The 22,047-nt window shown below is 39.4% G+C and overlaps 1 protein-coding gene across 7 annotated transcripts in view; it reads right to left on the bottom strand.

The window, feature by feature from the left end:
• The window catches only part of LOC135496609 (anoctamin-7-like), a 36,176-nt gene extending 14,320 nt beyond the window's left edge, over positions 1–21,856 (bottom strand). Inside the window, exons 1-5 of one of the 7 annotated variants that reach the window (XM_064786027.1) lie at positions 21,507–21,856; positions 8,366–8,389; positions 5,756–5,843; positions 4,218–4,381; positions 3,855–3,887 (exon numbers count right to left, since the gene is read on the bottom strand). In XM_064786027.1, the coding sequence (XP_064642097.1) occupies positions 3,855–3,887; positions 4,218–4,381; positions 5,756–5,843; positions 8,366–8,389; positions 21,507–21,635 (438 nt within the window). In that variant the 5' untranslated portion in view covers positions 21,636–21,856. Of the gene's footprint in view, positions 1–2,042; positions 2,058–2,593; positions 2,630–3,854; positions 3,888–4,217; positions 4,382–5,755; positions 5,844–8,365; positions 8,390–16,002; positions 16,658–19,912; positions 20,002–21,506 lie in introns of those variants that run through there. The other 6 variants (XM_064786026.1, XM_064786028.1, XM_064786030.1 and 3 more) reach the window with 6 other exon arrangements.
• Between the last annotated feature and the right edge of the window lie 191 nt (positions 21,857–22,047).

Raw genomic sequence — 22,047 nt, 5'->3', positions numbered from 1 at the left:
CTCAATACTTATATTGATAACTTGATGGTGGTGTTGGGACTAGGGCCTATTAGGGCTTCAGTCACAACAGCAAAGGCACAAGGGGACGGGGGGGGGAGTGTATATAGTGAATATGGAGAGATTGACCATGAGAGGGACAGGAGAGGGGACGGACAGACAGGACCATGAGGCGGGAGGGGGTCGTCGGACACAAACTTTCAAATAACATATGCACATCTCTCCGATGTCACAACACCATTGGTCATTATTACACACATCATATCGCAGCTGTCAATGTAAACCTTGTCCCCCCCCCCCCCCCCCAGGGGTCACCACTAACTTAGAGTTGAATAAGCACCAAGCTCTCAGCAATTAGCAATAAGTGTCAAATCCTGACGTTGGTAAGAAATGCAAAGTTTCAAGTGTTGATCACCTGGGTGTGGGGGGGGTGCTTTACATCGACTGCTGCATAACTAGGAGTGCACCTAACATCAACTTCAGCAACAAAAATGTGGCGCATTCAGTTGGTCCATTCTTTACCCACTCAAACCAGAGGGCAACTTCAGTCAGGCTGAACCAAGCCAGTAGAGTCACACTGTCAAATGGCGATGACATTTTTTTCACGGATTGAATTAGCGAGTAAAATGAATGGACAATTTGAATGCACTCTGACGTTATATACACATGACAACCTATATGTCCATGGCAACTGAATAACAACTTTTTCACCCTCACCATTGGATTAGCAGTATATTTTTATAATGATTTTCATAATTGGACTTAATATCAATCAAATGGATAAGTCCATAGAGGTTTCCGTTACTATGGTGATACTAACAACTTGATTGATTGAGTTGAAAATTTATTTGAAATTGTTTGGAATTATCTTGGGAACGACCTGCTAATGATATGCTGCTACTGACGTGACATGGTTTAGTGGGCCTTTTTGGTATTCCTGCGTGTAATACAGCCTCTTTAGGAGGAAACCAGTCACCCCAGTACAAGCCTACAGAATTTAAGATGGGATCAAATCATCCCTGGCCAACATCTCTGTCAATCGGCGTAGAAATATTATCTTGAACCGATCTGCTGAACACCTGCTTCTATTCCTGAATAGCCATAGCAGAGTTCCATAGTAGTGACTCATGCATCAGTTTGGGAGCATATTCATGCTAGTTTTGATGACGAATGAGGTGCAGAATAGTCAAGACGTTGTATGGACACCTATATAGTTGGCGATATTCACTTTGAATTCGATGAGTTGTTATCCAATGCCAAGGAGTAAAGAGTGTCAGAACCCATTAATTTCACCAAAAATGCTCAATCTAGCTTTCTTGTGAGAATTCTGAAGCTCCTTTTTACATGAAGCAATATCAGTTACAATCATGATCGAGTGTGTTTGTACAAAACACGATATTCATCACTTTAGTGAACAGTCTAAACCTCCCATACCATAACAAAACTCTTGAAAACATCCTATAGAATCGCAGTTTTTGATTGAGTTGAGCCTTCGGACTTAACTTACAAGTAGTAGTGAAGTCTATAACACATAGGAACGTGAGAAATAGAGACGGAAAATTCTGAAAATTTACAGCTTACAAACTAATTTGCAATGGGAGAGAGCTGTATAAGGCCCCATTTTTAGTTCCTGGTTGGAATTTCTGGTTGAGAGCGGTTTAGACTGTCCATGCACGGTCACGCCAACTAACAGGTAGACTGGACCCAGTCATCTGGCAGACGTCGTTGGCTAGTAATACAATCAGATCGTCTTTATTATGAGATGTCTTGATATCAAGAGATTGTTCATTGTCAGTGACTGACAGGGTCAAGGCAGAGGGTGCTGCAATGCAGACCTGTAGCTAGAGTTTGGCAGGGGCCATTCCACACAGATTTGGGGAGATTTTTAGACTGGGAGTGAAGAAAGGGGTGTTTTGCTCCCCTTCCCAACCAAAAAGCTAGCTATGGCCTGCAATCTCATGTCAAGACATCTCATGACAGGCAATGATCGTCCTATTCAGCCACCGTCAGACAACTGGGTCCCAATCCACTAACATGGCAAGTACCTTTATGCCGATAGCCTGTGGAACAAATATGGATGAAAGATTAGTAAAAAAATTGATGGTCTACATATTACGCCACTGAAGACTGTTGACAGGGGAATAAAAAGGGCCGAAATATGCAAATCGATTTCTACAAAGATCTTCATGATAATCTCCACTGAAGTCAATAACTGTATGAACTGACAAAATCTTATTGGTTTTTCTTGTAGACAGCGTAGGGCCTAAAGCTGGGAGCAGACAGACGGTTAGATGTCTGCGTGATCATGACAAGACAGTCTTTAAAATCTGTTATCAACAGAAATGCTAAGGTTATGTTTTGACCTGTCAGCATCTGCAATTATAATAAAATCTTGTGTCACACCTAGCTTTATATGAGCCATACCAGAAAGGAGTTACATTCTAGTGAAGAGGAAAAACAGTCCTGCCAACAGTCTTCAAAGGCGTAAGAGAACATGAGAGAAAACATCCTAGGGTCACAATAGAAATGACTGAGAATAAGGTTGACACAAAAAGCAAGTTATTTTGATTGAAAAACAATATGAAGATCCCTTAACCTGTTTGACAACTGGGTAAGAAATGGGAGAAGCCTCCTGAAAAAGAATGAGCGATGCGTGAATTTGAAAATAATGCTGTTGGTGAAAGACAGCAGCAGAGAATGGAAAACGCTGATCATCATTTGTAATTAGTTTATCAAAGCGATATTATAACAGGGCAGTAAGCTTTAGACAGAACAAAATTTCAAGAAGATACATTGAAAATTGCTCCCTAAACCTCGCTCAAATGCAAGAACTTCTTGTTCTTGGTAAATGATTTATTAAAGGGTTGGGTTTAATCCTCTCTGAGATGTCAAGATTTTTCACGAAAGTGACCTAGCTTCTGGCCAAAGCTAGACACAAGACGCAGCTGGCTAAGATGAGAGGATACTGAATGGATCGAGCAAACGGCAATCGGGAGAACTGCCGGCAATGGCGCTTATTAAGAAGAGGCTTACCGATGTAGGAATTTTAGGCATTTGTGCCGCATTACTTTGTGTTGTACTCTGGTATTGAGAGAATCAAGACAGTTCATATTCCTTATCTATTCTCACTACTTTTATACTTTTAGTATAGATTTTATTGCCTTAGAGCAAAAAAAATGTACCACTTTGATTGGATTAACAGTGGAGTAATTAGCAACTGCTTATAGGAGCAGTATAGTGGAGCTGATGAATCTTTATTGAGGGGAGTATGAAAAAGACACCGTGCATGCCAGTCAGCTTAAACCATCTCAGATAAATCTGGAAAAATCATGCTTTAAAACTGGGTCTTTGTGAAAATAGTGGCAAAATCTGAAATAAGCGTATGACAATCTGTATTGGATGTGCTTTTAATGCATTCCACAGTATGGTAAAATGCGGTGCTTAGCTTGATGTAAAATGTCTAAAAAATGAGTTTTTGAAAAATTTTCAATGACATGTAATGTAAAATGTCTGAAAAATTCGATCTGAATAACTGTGTAATGGAACGTATAATGTCTAAAAATTGAGTTTTTGAAAGAATTTCTAGAAATGTAATGTAAAATGTCTTGAAATAATTTTTGAAAGAATTTCTAGAGTGCATAACGTATTGTGTAATATCTGAAAATGAGCTTTTGAAACAGTTCCTAGAATGCGTTTAATGCAATGTAAAATGTCTGAAAAATGAGCTTTTGAAAGAATTTTCTCAAAATGTAGTGTAAAATGTCTGAAAAATGAGTTTTTGAATTTTCGAGAATGTGTAATTTTAGGACTGGTCAGGGAGGATGCAAACATGCCTGAACTTCCTCAACCTCAGTTACCTTTTTTCGCTTCATGAAGATTTTATGTTCAGACTTTTAGGAATCAGAAAAAGAAGTGAGTTAAACGTGATCATTTTGTTGTAAGATAAATCATTCTTTCACATAGCTCCAAAAGGAATCGCCTTATGATTTACTTTTTAGCCATTAGCAAACCCATCACAAACTATATTTTTACCAATTGAAAGCACAATACATTTTACCGCTGGACTCAAAACATGCCCAAATATGATAGTGGAATTGACTTTCAAAAAAAATTAACAAATATGGTAAAATTAATGAAATCAGTCAAGTTTTGTTATTACAACTACACACAAAAACCAAAAAAATTGTTCCAGAAATTCAACTTCCCAAACCCTTACGTACCTCTTCCATTTCTAGGCCTCCACGCCGCAGATTGTTTAAAAATTTGTTCCGCCATAAATTCTTTTTTTCCTCGATTGTTTTGATGCGTTTCTGTCCTGGTTGTTGTGCAGAAGTGGGCTTGGTGTCTCCACCTATCAACTCTTCTTCCCAGACCAAGACAAAATCTGAAATAAAACAAAGAAGACATCATCAAAAGATATAACTATATAAGTCTTTGCTTAATTGTCATCACAATAAGGTGTTATTGTGCCACGCCCCTTGTACGATCTACCAGTTGCTGGTCCAGTTCATGTCTTATATCAACTCTCTGTTTTTTTATCATACAAGCAATTCAAATATTCAGTTTCATGGCTGTCCTGTCAAAATAAGATGAGCTGGGCGCCCAGCAACCATAACCAAATACTCGGCAACCAGCCAGAGAGGAACCGTTGCCTAGCAACCGTGTCTTGGCATCGTATTCAAGTAGACTCATATCCTCCGTGGAACGGAGAGTCGACATTCTAGATGAGACTTACAGGACCACTGTATCTTCTTAAGTAACAATACTCTAGTTTCACTGCTCTAAGACCAGTTGATCAGTTGCTACGAAGTTGAAATAAAAGGGCATGCAGTTACCCTGCCGTATCAATACAATCTCGATATTGACAGTAGTGTTTCTTATCCCCACCCCCAGATGTCACCAATACCTTGTATAAACATACATCCCAATAGTGTGATGTTCAGTCCTCGAAATCATAATCTCAAATGATATAACGTTCACCTCAAATCTACAGGATTAATGATAGATGGCGCCATGTGCATCTGACCATCGATGGAGGCATTGATTAGTCACTTAATACATATTGATTTCTACAGGAGCTTAATTGTACAGACAATGGCTGCATAGGCCTTGGCACAGAGGTAGAGCTAGGCGCATGCTGTACATGCTGTGTGTGTTCAATAGGCCACGGTGTAAACAGATGTCGAGGGAATCATACCATAGACACCACAATATTGCGATAATGTGATGTAAAGCTGAAATAACATGTAATTCAAAGCTGAACCGGCTCGACACTTGAAAGAGCTGTACTTGTGTGCTATATTTTATGATAAAAACAACAACAGTTGGGTAAAAGAGGAGTCAGTTGCTGACAGCTTGGTAATAATGCCCTTGATAACTCTGTTGGTCCTTTAACATTTGCCACCAAACTGGCTTAATTATGACAACAGAGTATGCTGGTAACCTGACAGTGATCATCCTGTCGCTGAGGGAGATGACATGTAAGAGGGTTGGCAGCCTTCTCCAAAACCCAATCAAATAATCAGGCAATTGTTAGAAATGCTAACAAGTTTTGACTAGGATTGATTGAGCCAATTCTTCCTCTGCTGGTACTGGAGTGGTCCTGTTTGTGTATTTACTGGTGGATCAGCAAAATAGAAATGCTGTTATACAGAATGTCGTTGTGCAGTTATCATGCAAGCAAATTTGCTGAAACTTGGTATTCATACAATTAGGATGTTAGCCTCCAGAATTCTGCTCTGGATAGACCCAACCTTACCTATTCTTCTCTTGCCATCCCTGAAGAAACATGATTTTTCGTCCTTGCTTCTCGTGTCGAATGTGATACCACCATCTTCCTCGTCGCTCTGAAATATGGAGGACAAACTTTGAAAATTAGCAAAGGAGAGAAAGATTCAGCAGTCAAGAGTAAGGGCTCGTTATGCTGTAACAGGCACTGTACACATTCAGGTCACAAAAACTGATGATAGTGCTTTCTCTTGTAACATCTGATATGGTGAATGCAAGATATAGGTAAAAGTGACTGGTGTATAGGATTATCCAAATACCTTTTCCCACAGTGGCTCAGAAGCCATTGTCATTATGACTCAAATTACGTACTGAACTTGATGCAAGGAGGAGACAGGGTGACTCCAGGCCACTGCATGACAACAACTTTTATCTCAATGAAAACCTCCCCAAACTTATACTGGTCGTAATAACTAGGCCTAGCTGTGTGTGACATAAGAAGTTACTGTCTGAATTCTCATTATTAGGGCCTACCAGTATACCGGTAACAAAGGTTTCGATAGGCTGGGTCATTTCAATGAAATAAGAACATCGAAGGCCTGTTGAATTTGACTCCTCCTACATGTTTTGATAAAAGTTTGAAGCTTCTTTGTCAATCGTTTAAAGGGACACTAGAGGCAGAAGCTGGGCATTCAATTGGCGGTCTAAGTATACACAATTTGAGAATGGTCAGGTTTGACGTATGAATGAAAATCTTCCTCGTACTGGCATGAAAATAGTGCTGATGGTAAGAAGATACAGAAAGCATCTGCCTGCTGAGCTTCTGCCTATAGCCGCACGAGTCCCATTAAGGAAAACAAGCCACACCAGTCACAGCTACAGCTAAGCTTACCACTGCTTTTCAAGCAAAAGTGGAGATAATTATTCGTTGCTTCCTCAAAGGTTTGGATCACTTATTTAGCTGTTTGCAAAATTCCCCACATTCACAACAAACATGAACAACAACATTGATTATATCAATCACCATCGGTTTCACCAACATCGTCAAACGATCAATTTATCGATATTTTCATCCAATCCGACATCTTTAATTGATCAATTATACCATAACTGTTTGCTTATGATACCAATGGATCTGTAGGTTAATAACACAAATCAATAAGTGAATAGCAGCTGTTTATTTCCTTCAGGGGGGTGTGAGGACTGGGGAGGGGGGTCTAAAAGGCAGCATCAAATGCAACATGCCTGATGTCGTTTCATGATTGTATGGTCATTTTGCAGTTGACAGGAGTGTAAACCACTTATTTTCCCAGGCTGGGGTACCTACTTTCAATCACAAATCATCCACTATTGTTCAGAAAGCTGATAACATCATAGTCAACGCTCAGGTCTTAACTCAATATTTTTCAAACCACTCCCCTGGCCAATAATAAACAGCTGTACCATATTCCAATCAGACGGTCCCACATCTAGATCAAGAATGACACTTCAGTTCCAAATAAAGTGGCTTTCTATTGAGTTTATGGTGTGGTATTGAATGATTTCAACATATGACATGGGATGATCAAAGTGTAATGGGTTTCATTCCAGATGTGAAAATGTTGTATGGCAACCTCACCTTATGGATACCACGCATTGAAAAAAAAGTTTACTCAGACCTGACCGGTTGTGAAATCTGGACCAGCCTACTTTAAGAGGATTGACATGACTGAGTTGAGTCAAAATGTGTCCTTGACAAGTGCTCATGAGTGATTTTTATCACTGCGGCCTGCCATTGGTGAGCAATAAAAGCATGCATGATCTCAGATTGCAGCAATTAAAAACGCTTGTCTGCAGAGCGCTTTAGAGAGAGAGTCACTGTCAAAATTAAGTTCTCTAAATGACAAAGATGCCTTGACAGATGATCATTAGGTCTGAAAGTCTGAGAGATATTAGTTTTATTGACATGCGTAGACTGAGAGTTGATGGTATGAAACATGCGTGTACAACATGAAGTACATCTAGGGCAAAATGTTGTGTCCCTTGAGACGAAGAGTTCACAGACAACATCAAAATGTCTTGAAAAGCTGTCAAATGATTACAGATGTAAAGTAAGTGCTGATTGAGTGTATGAGATGAAGATAATTGTTTTGATGGTTATGATTGGTTCGAAAGCTAGAAGAACCCTGCTTCTTACGACGGACAAGAAATATCTTACATAAAAGGACCCCAAGAATGTTTCCAACATGCTTCTTTTTCCTGTGTTATCATTTCTTGAAAACGTGACAATTAAAGAATGAATTGATCACAATCTTACACCAATGGACCCCAAGGATGGTTTTGACACGCTTCAGGTATTCCCTGTACATGTAATGTTATGTTAACCCCTTCACTGAGGGTGGCATGCACTCTGAAAGTCATATCTCTTGTCCTCATCACGAGCGAGTGACATGCATCGGTATCCAACGAGCTAAGATTAGTACAACTCTTTTATCAGAACATGTTTTACTTTGCAAGAAACAGGGTTAAAAGAAAACAAAAGTGTTCTACAAAATTACATTAGATTGAGTATTGATAATAGCAGAAAACAAAATAATGATTTTTGACTATGTTAAAACAAACTGAAGATATGTATTGCAATGTGTCTGCTGACATTACTTACAAGGTATGCGTCATTGTAAAAACCCTGTACAACGATATTTATAACAATAAACACTCAGTGCAGATTACACAGTAAAAGTGAAAAAAGTGCAGGCGTGAAAAAACTAGTACTTTGTGCCTTTTCTTTTAATTTCTGAGGACAAAAGCCTTTTGCACAGATTTCAACTTTTCTCAGCAGTTTTTTAATTAGCTCCCAGCAAATAATGGAACTTGACGTTTCTGTGGTCATTTATCAGGTCGTGAGAAATAATGGAAAGGGCCCAATTTATCTCTCCTCCTATTAACCTACTAAGTTAACTTGAAATAAACGCTGATCATTTAAACACATTAATGCAAAATTTCTGCCAACGATTTAGAAATATGTGCAAACGGCTATAAGATACAATATACACTGATAAAATGGCAAAGTTTACGAGCGTGAAACAAGAATCTATGACAATTCATTCCAATATCCAGATGTTTAAAACTTGGGTTCAAGAACCTTCAAAACATGCCAAATATTCAATACAAAATCTTTCCAAAATGTCACACAACAACATCAGTTCTGGCACCAATATATCAGCAGCTACGGTGTCTATATGATTAAAGTCACCATATCATATTGTCATTCATAACACGTACAGTGAGCAATATAAACCATCTGCCACGAAAATTGATAAAAATTTAACACAGAGTTGATCAACACAAGAGATTTTGAAACAATTTCTGATCGAATTATCAAAAGGATAGTAGAAATAGATTGATGAAAAGGCCTTGTATTTCTATACGAAATAAATTTGCTAACAAATTTGAATACAAAATGAAACTGAAAGGAAATAAAGCAGAAAATGGGTAGAACTATACATTTTTTCCAAACAAGAATTGTAAATATTGTCTTTCTATGAATATTCATGAAGAGAGGTATGCACCCTCACGAAAATGAATCCCAATTCCCCATGGTGAAATGATGATTTACCATGGTAAATTGAGATTTACCATGGTGAATTGAGATTTACCATGCTGAAATCTGCATTCACCATGGTAAATGTTGACATCATGGGTTAGAAAAGACCATTGTGTTCAAATAATATGTAATAGTGCACAACTTTTCTTATACCCTCAGTATTTAGGCATCAGTAGACAGAATGACTCTTTACTGCCTATTGCAGGAATGATATAATCCCTTGATATCATTATACGATATTTTCCCTTATATGATATTATTTCATCTAATTGCCATGAATGGAAGCGACTATAGCATACAGTGATAACACATCATCCATCCTACAATACATTGATATGAATTCTCCATTCATCTCGGTAATTATTTGAGCTGAGACAATCACCCAAGCATGTTATCACTCCTGTGGTTACAATTACAGCTGCCTCTGAGCATTGCTTTGTAATTCAGACACACTAACAAAATTATCATGATGCATGGAGATGCGAGAGATGGTGGTTTTTGTCACATCATCAGAGAGGGTAAGATCAAAGAGATTGCCGGTAGTAACATCTCTTTTGAACGGAGAGCGATTAACCCATAATGTTGGTGAGAAGTTAATATGGTGATGTACAGAGATGATTGGTTTTTGCAACAGATATGGGCGTCTTTCGGAAGCTCTTTGCAACTCTGAGAAGACTGCCCTCACCCAAGTGTTGTCCCAGGATTGGGAGGGGCCTACTCAAAGAGTTATGTAACTGCCTTCTGATGTTGGGTCCCATAGTTAGATTAGAGAAAAATCCTAACTTTGAAGAAAGTTGCCCAGTTGTATTTGCACAGTGGCCCAAAAGATCAGTGACATTTGCTTATGAAGTCGACTATAGACTTTATTTATTCTTGGATTCATCAAATCGATATGATGCTATTCTTGACAGTCATTCGGTCAGCGTACACATGGTGTCATCAACACAGGATGCATAATAATAATCATATCATTCCACCGCGGGGAGTGTGCTTTTAGTTTAGTTTCTGCATAGAATAGCCAATAAACCTGTGGGATTGCCAATGGATTATGTGCTGTCAGGTCTCCGCATAACTTGTCAAATCATGGCCTGCGTCAAAAATGCCAAGTGATTCAAATGTTGTGGCGATGGCAACATACCATGAGAGCAAACCTCATGGAAACCCATGATGTTTGTTCAGTTCATTTTAGCAGTTGAAAACCTTAACCACCAAATATATCCCCATGACCTCATGCAGTGCTCTGAAACATCATTTACTCAAAGCAGACGGCTTGAAATCGACTTGCCAACGCCGTTTTTATGACTTTCAAGTCAATGAATGGCGTATTCTCTTGTGTCATCTTTGTTAGCAGCCGATTTAAGTTCAAGTGAGAGTTTAAAGGTTCGGATTTCAGTTGATTTGTCTAGCTCAATGATCAAAGGCGACAAACTGACACAAATATGTTTGAAGATGAAAAAAGATTTCAGGTAGGCCCAAAACGCTTAGAGGTTGACTTTTACATATGTGTGAAGTATAATTGATACCTTGATTTTGTGTTTGGGAATGATTGCTTTCCTTTTGAAGGGAAGAAAACTTGGAATGTTGAATTTAAAGCAGAATTTATTTTGCTTTGAGATTGTATGAGCTTATTCTCATCATATGCCTGAAGCAGTTGAATGTCTTCCCAACATTTTGCCCAGGGAACTTGGCTTTATGTTATGAAAGAATAGATTTTTGAAGTTATCTCATGTTTTGCCGTTAGAAAACTTAGATTGTAACCAGCTAAAACGGTGCCAACATATCTCATACCCAAATTTTCCCTACTCTTTATCTGGATGCTTTGGCAATTGAAGTTCGCAAATGCTGCCACACCTGTCGTTAGTAATACCACTGTATCCCTTTGACCGCAACAACAGTCGGAAAGACAAGGTTACTCGGAGATGAAAATCAATGTCTGGCTATTGCGAGCATGGTACATATGTAGCCCTGCATGCTAGCCTGTTGCTATGGTAAACGAATGCAGCGAATTGTTTCCGATGGGGATTTCACTTCAAAAGCCAATACAATTGGTAAATTGAAGGTTGAATTGAGTTTAAGTTTGACTCAACAGCATGAAATCATAAAAACGATTAAAATTAGCGAGGGGATGGCGTTATTTTAGTTCTTGATGGATTCTTAGGTGTAAGCTTTTAGAGAGAATGACCACTGCCAATACCCAGACCACAATGTCTCCCTCTGGCAGGCGGTTAAGTGCCTGATGATATCATGTATCATGGGGCAGAATCCCGCCGTAATTCCATGAAATCCAATCACCCGCTTATGGCAAGTGTTGCTGTGGCTAACAAGTGGATGATGACGTGATGTAATGCATGTTGATGACATCCTGTAAAGCATGATGCTGGTCAATAAACCATCAGCAAACAGCCGAGCTTAATGCTTATATCACCCCAGAGGCATAATTATTGTATTCAATACGAGGGGAGGAGCATATTTTATAACTTGACTGTGCTTTTTCATCAGTAGGAAAAGCAGTTGCTGTCAGCTGGGCGAAAGGCCTCACTCGCTATTTTATCAAATAATCAGATAGAAAAGTTCACTTTTTTTCGCAATGCAATATTTTGCAGCAGTGTTGTATAAAATCTGATGTTGAGCCATGTAAAAAATTATCCTCGCATATTGCGCTGTACTGCTTTTATCTATTGGCTCTCACTATTGATCTTTGCATCTCCAGCAAGCTGTCACGGTTAACACTTTATTGGCTGCAACAGTTGGTCATGACTGGAAGGCGCTGGGCTTAATCCGATGCTGAAACTCATCCCTGGAAGGAGGCTGAGATTGACCTTTTAGAAGGCATGGAGGAACCCATGGCCAGTGCTTTCCCAGTCAGCCACTAGGCCTAGAGCAGATACTGCTGATGGACAGCACTGTTCTGTCACCAGGGACCAAGGTCATGATTGTTCTTCCTTGCATCATTGCAAACAGATCTGCCCTCTTTCTGCATGATGGTAGACACATGTACAGTACATCTAATAAATTATTTTGTGTAAACCAATTGGTTAGTTTTAAATCGCAAATGATAAAATGAATATTTCATAAAAACCTGTTTCACCGAGATAAAAATGGTAACCATGGAAACAGTCACCATCTCGTTGTCAAGGCCAACGTCAGAGGAATTCATTCAGATTTAATAAAGGAGGGTGGCGATCGTTATTGCTTTTAACTCATTATTCACCTGTACTGGCTATGAAATATTTGCTGCAGCAGAGCTGAAAACTGATATCCTTTAGTGCAATCGATACTGTACGGTGATAAACTGGTGGTACAATAATGTGACGATATTGAAAACCAAAGTTCCAGATCATAGCCAAAGTACAAGGACTAACAAACACCTTAGCTCACTGCCCAACTCCAAGCCTTCAATCTGATGGGTTTTCTGGTCATAGTTGGCCTTATCTCTTTACTGCCCATTTCTTGTCCCTCCACAGTATCATTTCGCATAGAAATATGCAATAAAACATTACTTTTCTTTGATAGTCGACTCGTACACACAGCTGTAACAATATCATGTGTTTCACTGTACAATCATGACATTGAAGAAAGGAGTGTCCTTTTCACTAACGTCAGACTCTCTAACAGAAAGAAGGTATATGTAGCCGCCTACCCTCTGGCCTCATGTTGCCTTTGTAAGGTAGAGCTGTAGCAAGAAATGCCATGTTGCCGCCTACATGTACATGCCCTAGCCATGTCACATGAGAATGTTCTGCTTGACAAGTATATTCGTTAGATCCATAATCCGTGATATATCTCCAGTACCAGGATAGGCTCTAGATTGGGTCACTCAACCTTGCCATGATGGACTTGACAGACAGCTCAACTCTCCAACATGTTAAAAGCAATGCTGACTGGATGTACTCTGAATACATTTAGGGCCAAACACCCCGAGATATGACAGACTCCTGCCCATCAACAGAAGGTTTTGGGTTAGGTGCAACAGCTTCAAAGCGTAAAACTTGCTAAAGATATAAGTACAGGTGTCACCATGAGCAAGAGTTTTCTTCAGTGACAAACTCCTTACAAGAGGAGCGGACTTTGGAATGGCATGGTACAGGACGAAGGCTATTTCTTACATATAATTTCTTAGTAGTTCTGCATCTCTAAAACACATCGATTCCGATGGACTGCACGTCATAGGTAGTTCCAATGATTTGGTATGCCTCTAGCCTGCTCTATTGATGGCCGCAAGGATGGTAAGAACTGAATTCATTATTTATAAAATGAGATTCAGTGTGGATCGGGGAGATGGACATGACCGACTGGGATTGGATCCCTGGAGGCATTCATACTGCTTGAAACCAGGATGAATGATGCTCAGTCAAATGTATGTTCTGTGTGTGTGTATGACATCTGAGATGAAAGCTTGAAAATTTTTCAGAATTTTTAACTTTTTTTCTGCTAACCCTTACCCTAACCCGGCAAAAAATGTCTGAGTCCAAAAAAATTTTTCACTGGTTTTTTTGTTTTCTGCTCAAAGTGAAGTAACATCATCATTCCCAAAACTTTTTTGACTTTGAAAATTTAAAAAAATTCAACTCTGAAAGATGAAAAAATTCTTAATCATGGTTCTAGTAGCTTCATACACTGATATTGAGGACATCTTAGCGTTTCATTTGAGAGAAACACAACTAAAGCGACCAGCTAAGGTCTGATCAAAGGGATCACATATTCTTCAAACTGTACCCATCAAACAATTTTGCAACAGCTGGATTTACGATAATTCACAACCTACTGCAAGGCGCTTTGGACAAACTAATGACTGAGGCTTAATGGGGCTATATCATGCAAGTGTAGGAAAATGGCTGCCAGCTATATTAAACAGATGGCAGTTATTAACGATCAAGTATTAATGTGCACATTTAGTTCGGCTGGTTGACTTGGTCCAAGTCAATAACATCGCTTCACAATAGCTTTTATGTAAATGACTAACCTAATGGCATTTTTGTGGTAGCAAATGTTATTTGTTCTGGATGGCATTGCAAATTGGGAAGGCCGGCAAAAACTCCATGAACGGTGAAAGCGACAACACTATATCTATTACTGTTTCAAATGCTTTTTTGGTTTAAAGCCTTTGTACGGGTAAGGCAAATCTTCAGATGCTCTGAGATTACAAGCTTATAAAGTTTCCCATTCACGAAATAACAGCATAAAACACATGATTACAATGACAGACTGCGGAGAGTATCTTTAATTTCAATATCAAGTACCTCACAACTTCATACGAAAGCTGCATATGAGGTGAATGTACCCCAATACGTAATACAGAATGCACACAAGCCATGCATGGTTAAATGTACAACCTCTATGTCGAAGCACTGGACCATCTGTATAGCATGCGTTCGAATCAATATCTCTGCCAACTGTAGAATCGACTGTGGAATTGAAGAAGACGAAGAGTTGGGTTCTGATGAATCTTGTTTAAACACTGTGTTACTGTCAGTAAATACTGGTTGTTTTGGTAAGGATTATGTGTAAAGAGGAGAGAAGTTAGACTACTACAGGAATGACATTTGGTAGCGATATCAACGATATTATTGACAGCGTAATCCGGGGCTACGAATAATCATATCAAGGCTTGTGTGCCTTTGGTAACTGCTGAACCGAGTAGCTTTAGTGTTGGTTGATATTTAGCAGAGTTGGAAAAAAGATACTTTAATGGGAATTTGAGATTGGGCGAGACATTGTTGACATCATTAAACAACCATTTTTGACATGATAACCCGGTATCGTCAGTTTGATTATTCATATTGACAGCAACTCCGACGACCTCCATGTATTCTACCAAGTAGAGTTACAATTATAAAAATAGCTGCCCAGGTCTGAAATGTGCTGCAATTACAATAAATTCACAACCATTGATGTTGTGCTATAATAATATGGTCATATTACTTGTCATATTGACTTGCAATAATATGCATTTATTACTCTGTTTGGGTTGGTGTTCAGCATGAGAAATAACGTTATTAGAGCGCAGAAAGTCAATACTGTGTCGACGCCATTGAGTCCCTTGAGTTGCTTTATACTTTTACTGTACAATCTCTGCAGTTACAAGACAAAATATTGATCGAGATATCTTAGCTTCTTGCACAACAAGGTGTCATTTCTTAGATCACCACACCCAACAATGATGTTTTAGGATGTAAGTTAACACAATTTACGAGCTTAATTTAAGATAAAAACAAACAAACAAACAGCTAGACTCATCAACAATTTTTGCAATTCAGCCTTCCTCTTGCTAGGGAGAGAAGTGCTTCACTGTCTCTGAATATCTAAGAAGAGCAAACTGCTAATTAGAGATGTGGTTGCTTTAACATCTAAGCCACGTACCACCAATCAGCAGTAACAAGCACATCATTGCATTTTATAGTTGTGTTGGTGGCTTAATCAAGTTTGTGTAGTGTCGGAGGAATTCGTATGCAGAATACAGATGGTGAAGAATTTCACTGGAACAGACTACATATAAGTTAAGTCATTTCTTTAGGAAATTGCACTGGTCTCGCCAACATCTATCTGTCACTGACCTTGAAAGCAAAGAGTACTGTACACATACATCCAGGATTGCTCTTTGAGACTGTCATCGGAGCTCGGCAAATATCGGCATTATTGGTTGAGGAAATTGATTGATGAATGCATGCAAATGGAATATTGTAGGACAAACTTACCCTCAGGCACATTGCAAACGTTTCAACAATCGGCCCAGGCATTGTTTTTTCGTAAAAATCCAATCTCAATTCCAGGTTAACAATTATGTACCAATGTAACAGTTAAGTTTAGCTGTGTCTCATAGGCATGATCAGAGAGATAATCCACACACAGAGCATGTTCCACTGCTGATCATCAATGCTCCCAGTTTGGTCCCAGGGTAGGACTAAGTGCTCAACCCTCCTTCCAGTTCTACTCAGTGTAAAGAGGGATCAACTTGAAGAGCTTATCAGTATCAGAATGAGAAAGGTTGAGTTCAGATCAGGAAACACATCGATTGAAACGACCAATGTCAGCCTAAAACCAAAGCCACATGAATGGTAGACAAGTTATATCTTTCCAAAAGAATCTCACTACTATGAGCCTTTTGATGTCTCCTATCAACTCCAAGTTTTCAACAACTCATTCAAGACATCATTCAATCACCATCAGCTCATCCAAGATGCCAACAAACAGAGGTTCAGCAACTATCCTGTATCCTTGGTTCCTGATGAAGAACTTAGACTGAATAGTGACGGGTCATATCAGTCTAGCCTGATACCGATATTACGACAAAAAGGCCACAGTACCCAAGGCCAGAGTTACCTCCTCAACAACAAAATGCAATGAACATCCTCCCTGCTAAAATATCTGAGGGAATCTAACTGTTCTCATGTACATTACTACATACCATCATCTCACTTTTGTTTGCTGAGATTTGGCCCAATTAGACCTCGTCGCCCCATTTTCGACCAATAATTATGTAGTTATAGAGCGTTTTTGGGACCCATTTCCAATCACAAGCAGGCATTATCTATTTCATGTATCAAGAACCAAATGCTTCATTTCGGATTTTGTGCCAATAGCAAATGTCAACAATAAATGTTTAAAATGTGGAAAAAGTTACTAGCATTTATGCTTTTCTGTCAAGTGCAGTCCACTAAGAAGATTGCATCAGTGGTCAGTGAGTAATTGTATCATCAAAGAAGGAACTTCGACATAAATACACCATTCTATCAAAGCATGAACTGGTGCAAACAGAAGAGCCAATATTCTCCTCAATGCATCACAAAGTTCCTGCACTGCGATGACCCTGATCAATTGGCATTGTCTTTGGAAATTTCTGAAGATTTTCGAAATGATAAGATGAGATGATGTAGGTAAAAATGGCTGTCATGTCTGTTGGCCCCATCGACTGTTCTCAAATCCTCCAATGACGCACATGGTCAACAACCACTCTATGATACATTTCTCAATATAGCGCCCCTTGAGGGCCATTACCCCACCGCAGACTGACCAATCAGTGACGACCATGTGAATCTAATTCTGTACGATATTAATTATGAATGACAAGCCTGGCGCATCTGCTCAGAGTGAGGCGCTTCCATAACATCATTGTCTCGATAATTGAATAGCGGAGCAGAAACGGTAATCAACGACAGGTGGACAAATTGGCAGTGATCGGTGGCGGACATGGTAAATTTGTGGTAGACATTGATGAAGTGATGTTTTCTTCTCGACATGCTGAACTGAGGCACAACTGAGTCTACAGCAATGGTTGATATAGAGTAAATCACATCAGACTTGACAATAGCATTGTGACCAGCTATGTCGGTTTCCATGATAACATCAGTAGACTCAAATTCCCAACACATGACTTAAATCCATTTGTCATCAAACTGATCCCTTAAGTTGCAAAAGCTATAGACAGGATAAAGAACAGCAACAAATGACATGGATTATAAGAAGCCATAAACAAAACTGGCTCATGTCTGAATTGGCTGAAGCAGAATTGACTGGAACACCAAAGGAAGATTTAAGATGTTTGAAAGATTGCAGTGGAGGAGGCTGTATGTCTGACATGAGACAGTAGCTATCATGCACATTGTGACCATCTGTTTCTGTGAATGAAGGATGAATGCTGTTTCCAAGAACTCGATCACCTCAAACTAATATTGGTATCACCACTTTGACCACAGCATGAAAAGTTAGTCTTAATGATCAAGAACTGACAAACAAACTGGGCAAGAACCAGACAATTACTCATTCAACACGTTCCATCCAGAGTTCATTCAGTGGGGCGAACCACCATCTGCTGTCAAGGGTTACATCATAAACCAAATAAGTATCACACCAATATATCACCATCACACAGAGAAGCCTTTTAAGCCCGACCTTCTGTAGGCTGCTAGGCTACAAATGGCTAGGCTGGCAGCACAACAAAATACATCTTAGGCTTATGATCACACTAGGGATTTGACAACAAAACTTCCGCAGGTAGGCCTACCATGATCTCTCCACAGCAATGCTAACAAGCTATGTTCCAACTGAATCCACTTTTAAGGTTACTCCTAAACCTTCAGCTGCATGTGCCATATACCACGCAATACTGATAGTTGATCTGATAGGCTCACAATCATCTGTTTTTGCCAACGTAGACAAAAGCCATGAACGCTTCGGCGAAAAGGCAGTTAAGTGAACCTATCTGGCCACCAATGCCATCATGTAAGCCCCCATCAGAACCCAGCGTTAACTGTAAAACAAATTGCCTCACTAACCAAGCTAAGATGTAATTTCGTACAAAATTATCTTGCACAAGTGTCCATAAATTGATTTCTGTGCCTCCTTGGCAGTAACTTGACACAGAGAGCTGCTCACCCGGTACCAGTTTCTACACTGAACACAATTTTGTGACATTCAGCAACACTTTTACCTAAACAAACACATGCAGTCATTCTTTCTGAAGCTCATGGCGAATCCTGTTACCAATTTGCAATTTTGGATCCAAGGTCTTCAAAGAGCCATGGCCATTTCTCCTCGGAATGCTTGGAGCGTGCCCAGTGACCATCCTTCACGAATCAGCAACACAGATGTTTATGAAGAGAATTCCCTCAAACGGAGCTATTACACAGAATGAATTATTCGTGCCATCATGCATTCATTATTATTACAATATAATTTGGTTGCTGAATCCATTTTCCTTTATTGCTTTCTGACCTTGCTTAGTTTAGTGCATAGTATACTGATGCAGGGTATCTGTACTCTGGTATTGAATTCTCAGCCAATGTGTCTTTCAAACCCTTACCAAAATATTTAAAAAATCACATTTAACTTACTACCGAAAGTCTGAATGTTCTTTTGACCAGAAACATGGCTCAATATGAAACCCATAGCTATAAACATGACACACTGCTTACACTATTTCAATATCAGAAGGACCCTTCAGCGACAAAACTGATTGATATTCCGATGATGATCAATACTGACATTGCTGTCATGACTCCTTGCATTATTGGTACAGTTTTGGCAGAAGCAGTCAGTATGGCTGGTGTGGGTGTCAGTTCAGCCAAATGGTTGAAATGTCTGAATGACAATTGACATAGATGTCGATTGAGAAGATCTGCCAATATCTAAAAGTTCATCATCCCTTTCTCTCCCCAGATGCACAATCCAAAACAATTAAAGTCAATAAGTAAGTGCTGGTGAGATAGGATTCATCCTTTTCAGAAAACAATGTGACAATGAAGGCACAAGGTTTCAGTGGGTTCTTCGTGGTGACATCGTAGACAGGACAGAGCTGTGTATAGTATGTTTGAGGCCGGGGACTCTCATCTCTCAGTATTTGGTCTTGACCATACTAATATTACCCTTGGCTGAGGCACAACCATGATAGGGCTCATCACTTTCAGAAAACAATGTGACATAAAGGCACATATTGGTTCATCCTAGCCCAGCAACCTATGGGACAAAACTTGTGTTTTAGACTGGGACCCTCTACGAAACCCTTGGAAGCTTGGGCATAGGGTGTGGACTGGGAACTTGGATTGTCCTCAGTTGATGAATGGTGTAGGCAGTGGAAATGGAAAGGCAGACACAAGACATCTTACTTACGCCTTTTAAGCCCACTTTCAACTCTATATATCCATTTGATTTCATTTTGAATTCATCCCTAGCAACTGTGGCGAATCATTTCTGACAACCATAAAAACCAAGTTTGTCACAGACGAACCGGCATTAGAAATCAAATCACTCCAAAAATCAGTGCATTCCAATGGATTCATCAATGACAAGTGAAGTCAAGACCTACATTGACAAGACTCATCAGAAATGGTGTCAAGTAATGATAGTATTGTTTGATTAGAACTATTATGAGATTAAACATGTAAAGGGTGGGAAGATTGTCTGCAAAAAAAGTTGGAATAAGGAGATTCACATTTCCAGCAAAAGGAGGTCTAGAGTGACTCAGACAGTGTCTGGAAGTCCATAACAGAGCAGAGATTTTCCTCATTGGACCAAAAAAGGTAATATATTTGAAATCAGGAACTATCTCCCTTTAGCCTATCCATCCAGTCAAAATGCTGGCCATTTTTCACAGAGCAAGTAATAGCATATTGGTATACCAAACTGAAATGGTGACCATTGTTTTCAATGTATGGATGATATCTGTAACAACTGAATAAAATCACTTTCAATATTTCCTAATTCATTATACAAACATGACAACATGCTGTCAAACGAATTTAGAAATGAAAATTTGTTATTCAATTTACTTGTGCACATCATTTATCATTTACACAGCAATCCATCTCTCTGCTGTCCTTTATTATAACGGAGTATGATGTGTAAATGGTATGCATAGCTGAGATGGGGGAGAGTGAGGGTGAGGGCATGGACATGATCTGGGAAAGAAGGCCAGGGCCTATATTAACCCCTGAAACATGTATCTTTACACCTCATATGAAGAGAGGATCTTTGGGTAATTGGGAATCACTTTCAAATCTATATTGACAGACCCATCGAAAATTATGTGGGAGCATTGAAAATCTAATTTTGTGAAGGTTTAGTGGAAGCTCTTAAGAGCTGAATCAGTGGAAATCCAAATGAGTTATGTGTCCTCTGGGAAAGGTTTTGACACCCAAGTACCTCAGAAAAGGGTTAGATATATGAAAGCAAGGTTTTGGTCAAAGTATTTTTGGTGTAATAAGGGCCTACTGATAGATAGTGTTCTTATAAAATGAATGAAGGTGAAAAGGAAATAAATAGAAACAAGATAGACATTCATAGACTTCTTAATTTTAACCCCCAGAGCATAGGAAAGTCCTGCAATTGGTTCTTTGTTGCTAAATGTTGACTGGAACTGAAAATGCTACAGTAAATAACTAAATGAAAACAGGAATGAACGAATATATATATAGTAGAACCTCTCTATTAGGGACACCCTCGGGACTGGCAAGTGCTGTCCTTAATAGAGGTATCCTGGTTAGAGACGTTAAATTGAGTGGAAACAACCACTTAGGGACCAAAACAGGTGTCCTTAATAGAGAGGTTGTCCTTAATAGATAAGTGTCCGCTAAGGGAGGTTCCACTGTTACTGACAACTGCAACCATTTGATAATAGATGTGCGACTATGGTAACTAGCTCAGTAACTACAGACAACCGGCATATAAGGTTAGTGAAGTATACGGATGAAAGCGGTCTACTTACTGCCATTGGGTGTTCCCCCTGGACCAGTCTCCTTTTATCATCAGCAACTCCTCGGGAAACGCCAGAGATGGTCCCATAGTCATCCAGTGGCATACCCCCATTGATGACATTGGATTCCCTTTGAGTCATTTTCGTCAGTTTCAATTGAGAAATCCTTTGAAATATCCAAAAGTTTAATCCCTTGAAAATGTCATTGGTTTAGCTAGACATGGCCTTACTGAGTTCCCCAATGGAAACTGCAGAATATCTACAACTATTTAATCCAAATAATGTTCACACGATGTTTATGGTTAATAACAAGTCATTGCAGTGAAATTTTTATGCGGGCGGGACTATAATTGAAGTCACCCCTTATTACCCAGTGATCTGGCAGTAGCAGATGTTCAGTCTCCAGGCATGGACTAGATGGGCTGTGTGTGGAGAGTGGCACACCCGCCTGTTACTAGTGTCATCTACATTAGCATTGGGAATTGAAAATGAAACCTGTGAGCTGTCACTATTAATGTCCAGAGATTTCATAATAAGCCTCGCGATCCCCCAT

Source organism: Lineus longissimus, chromosome 12, assembly GCF_910592395.1.
Source record: "Lineus longissimus chromosome 12, tnLinLong1.2, whole genome shotgun sequence".
Taxonomy (NCBI): Eukaryota; Metazoa; Nemertea; class Pilidiophora; order Heteronemertea; family Lineidae; genus Lineus; species Lineus longissimus.
This window is presented reverse-complemented; position numbering and strand designations above follow the sequence as displayed.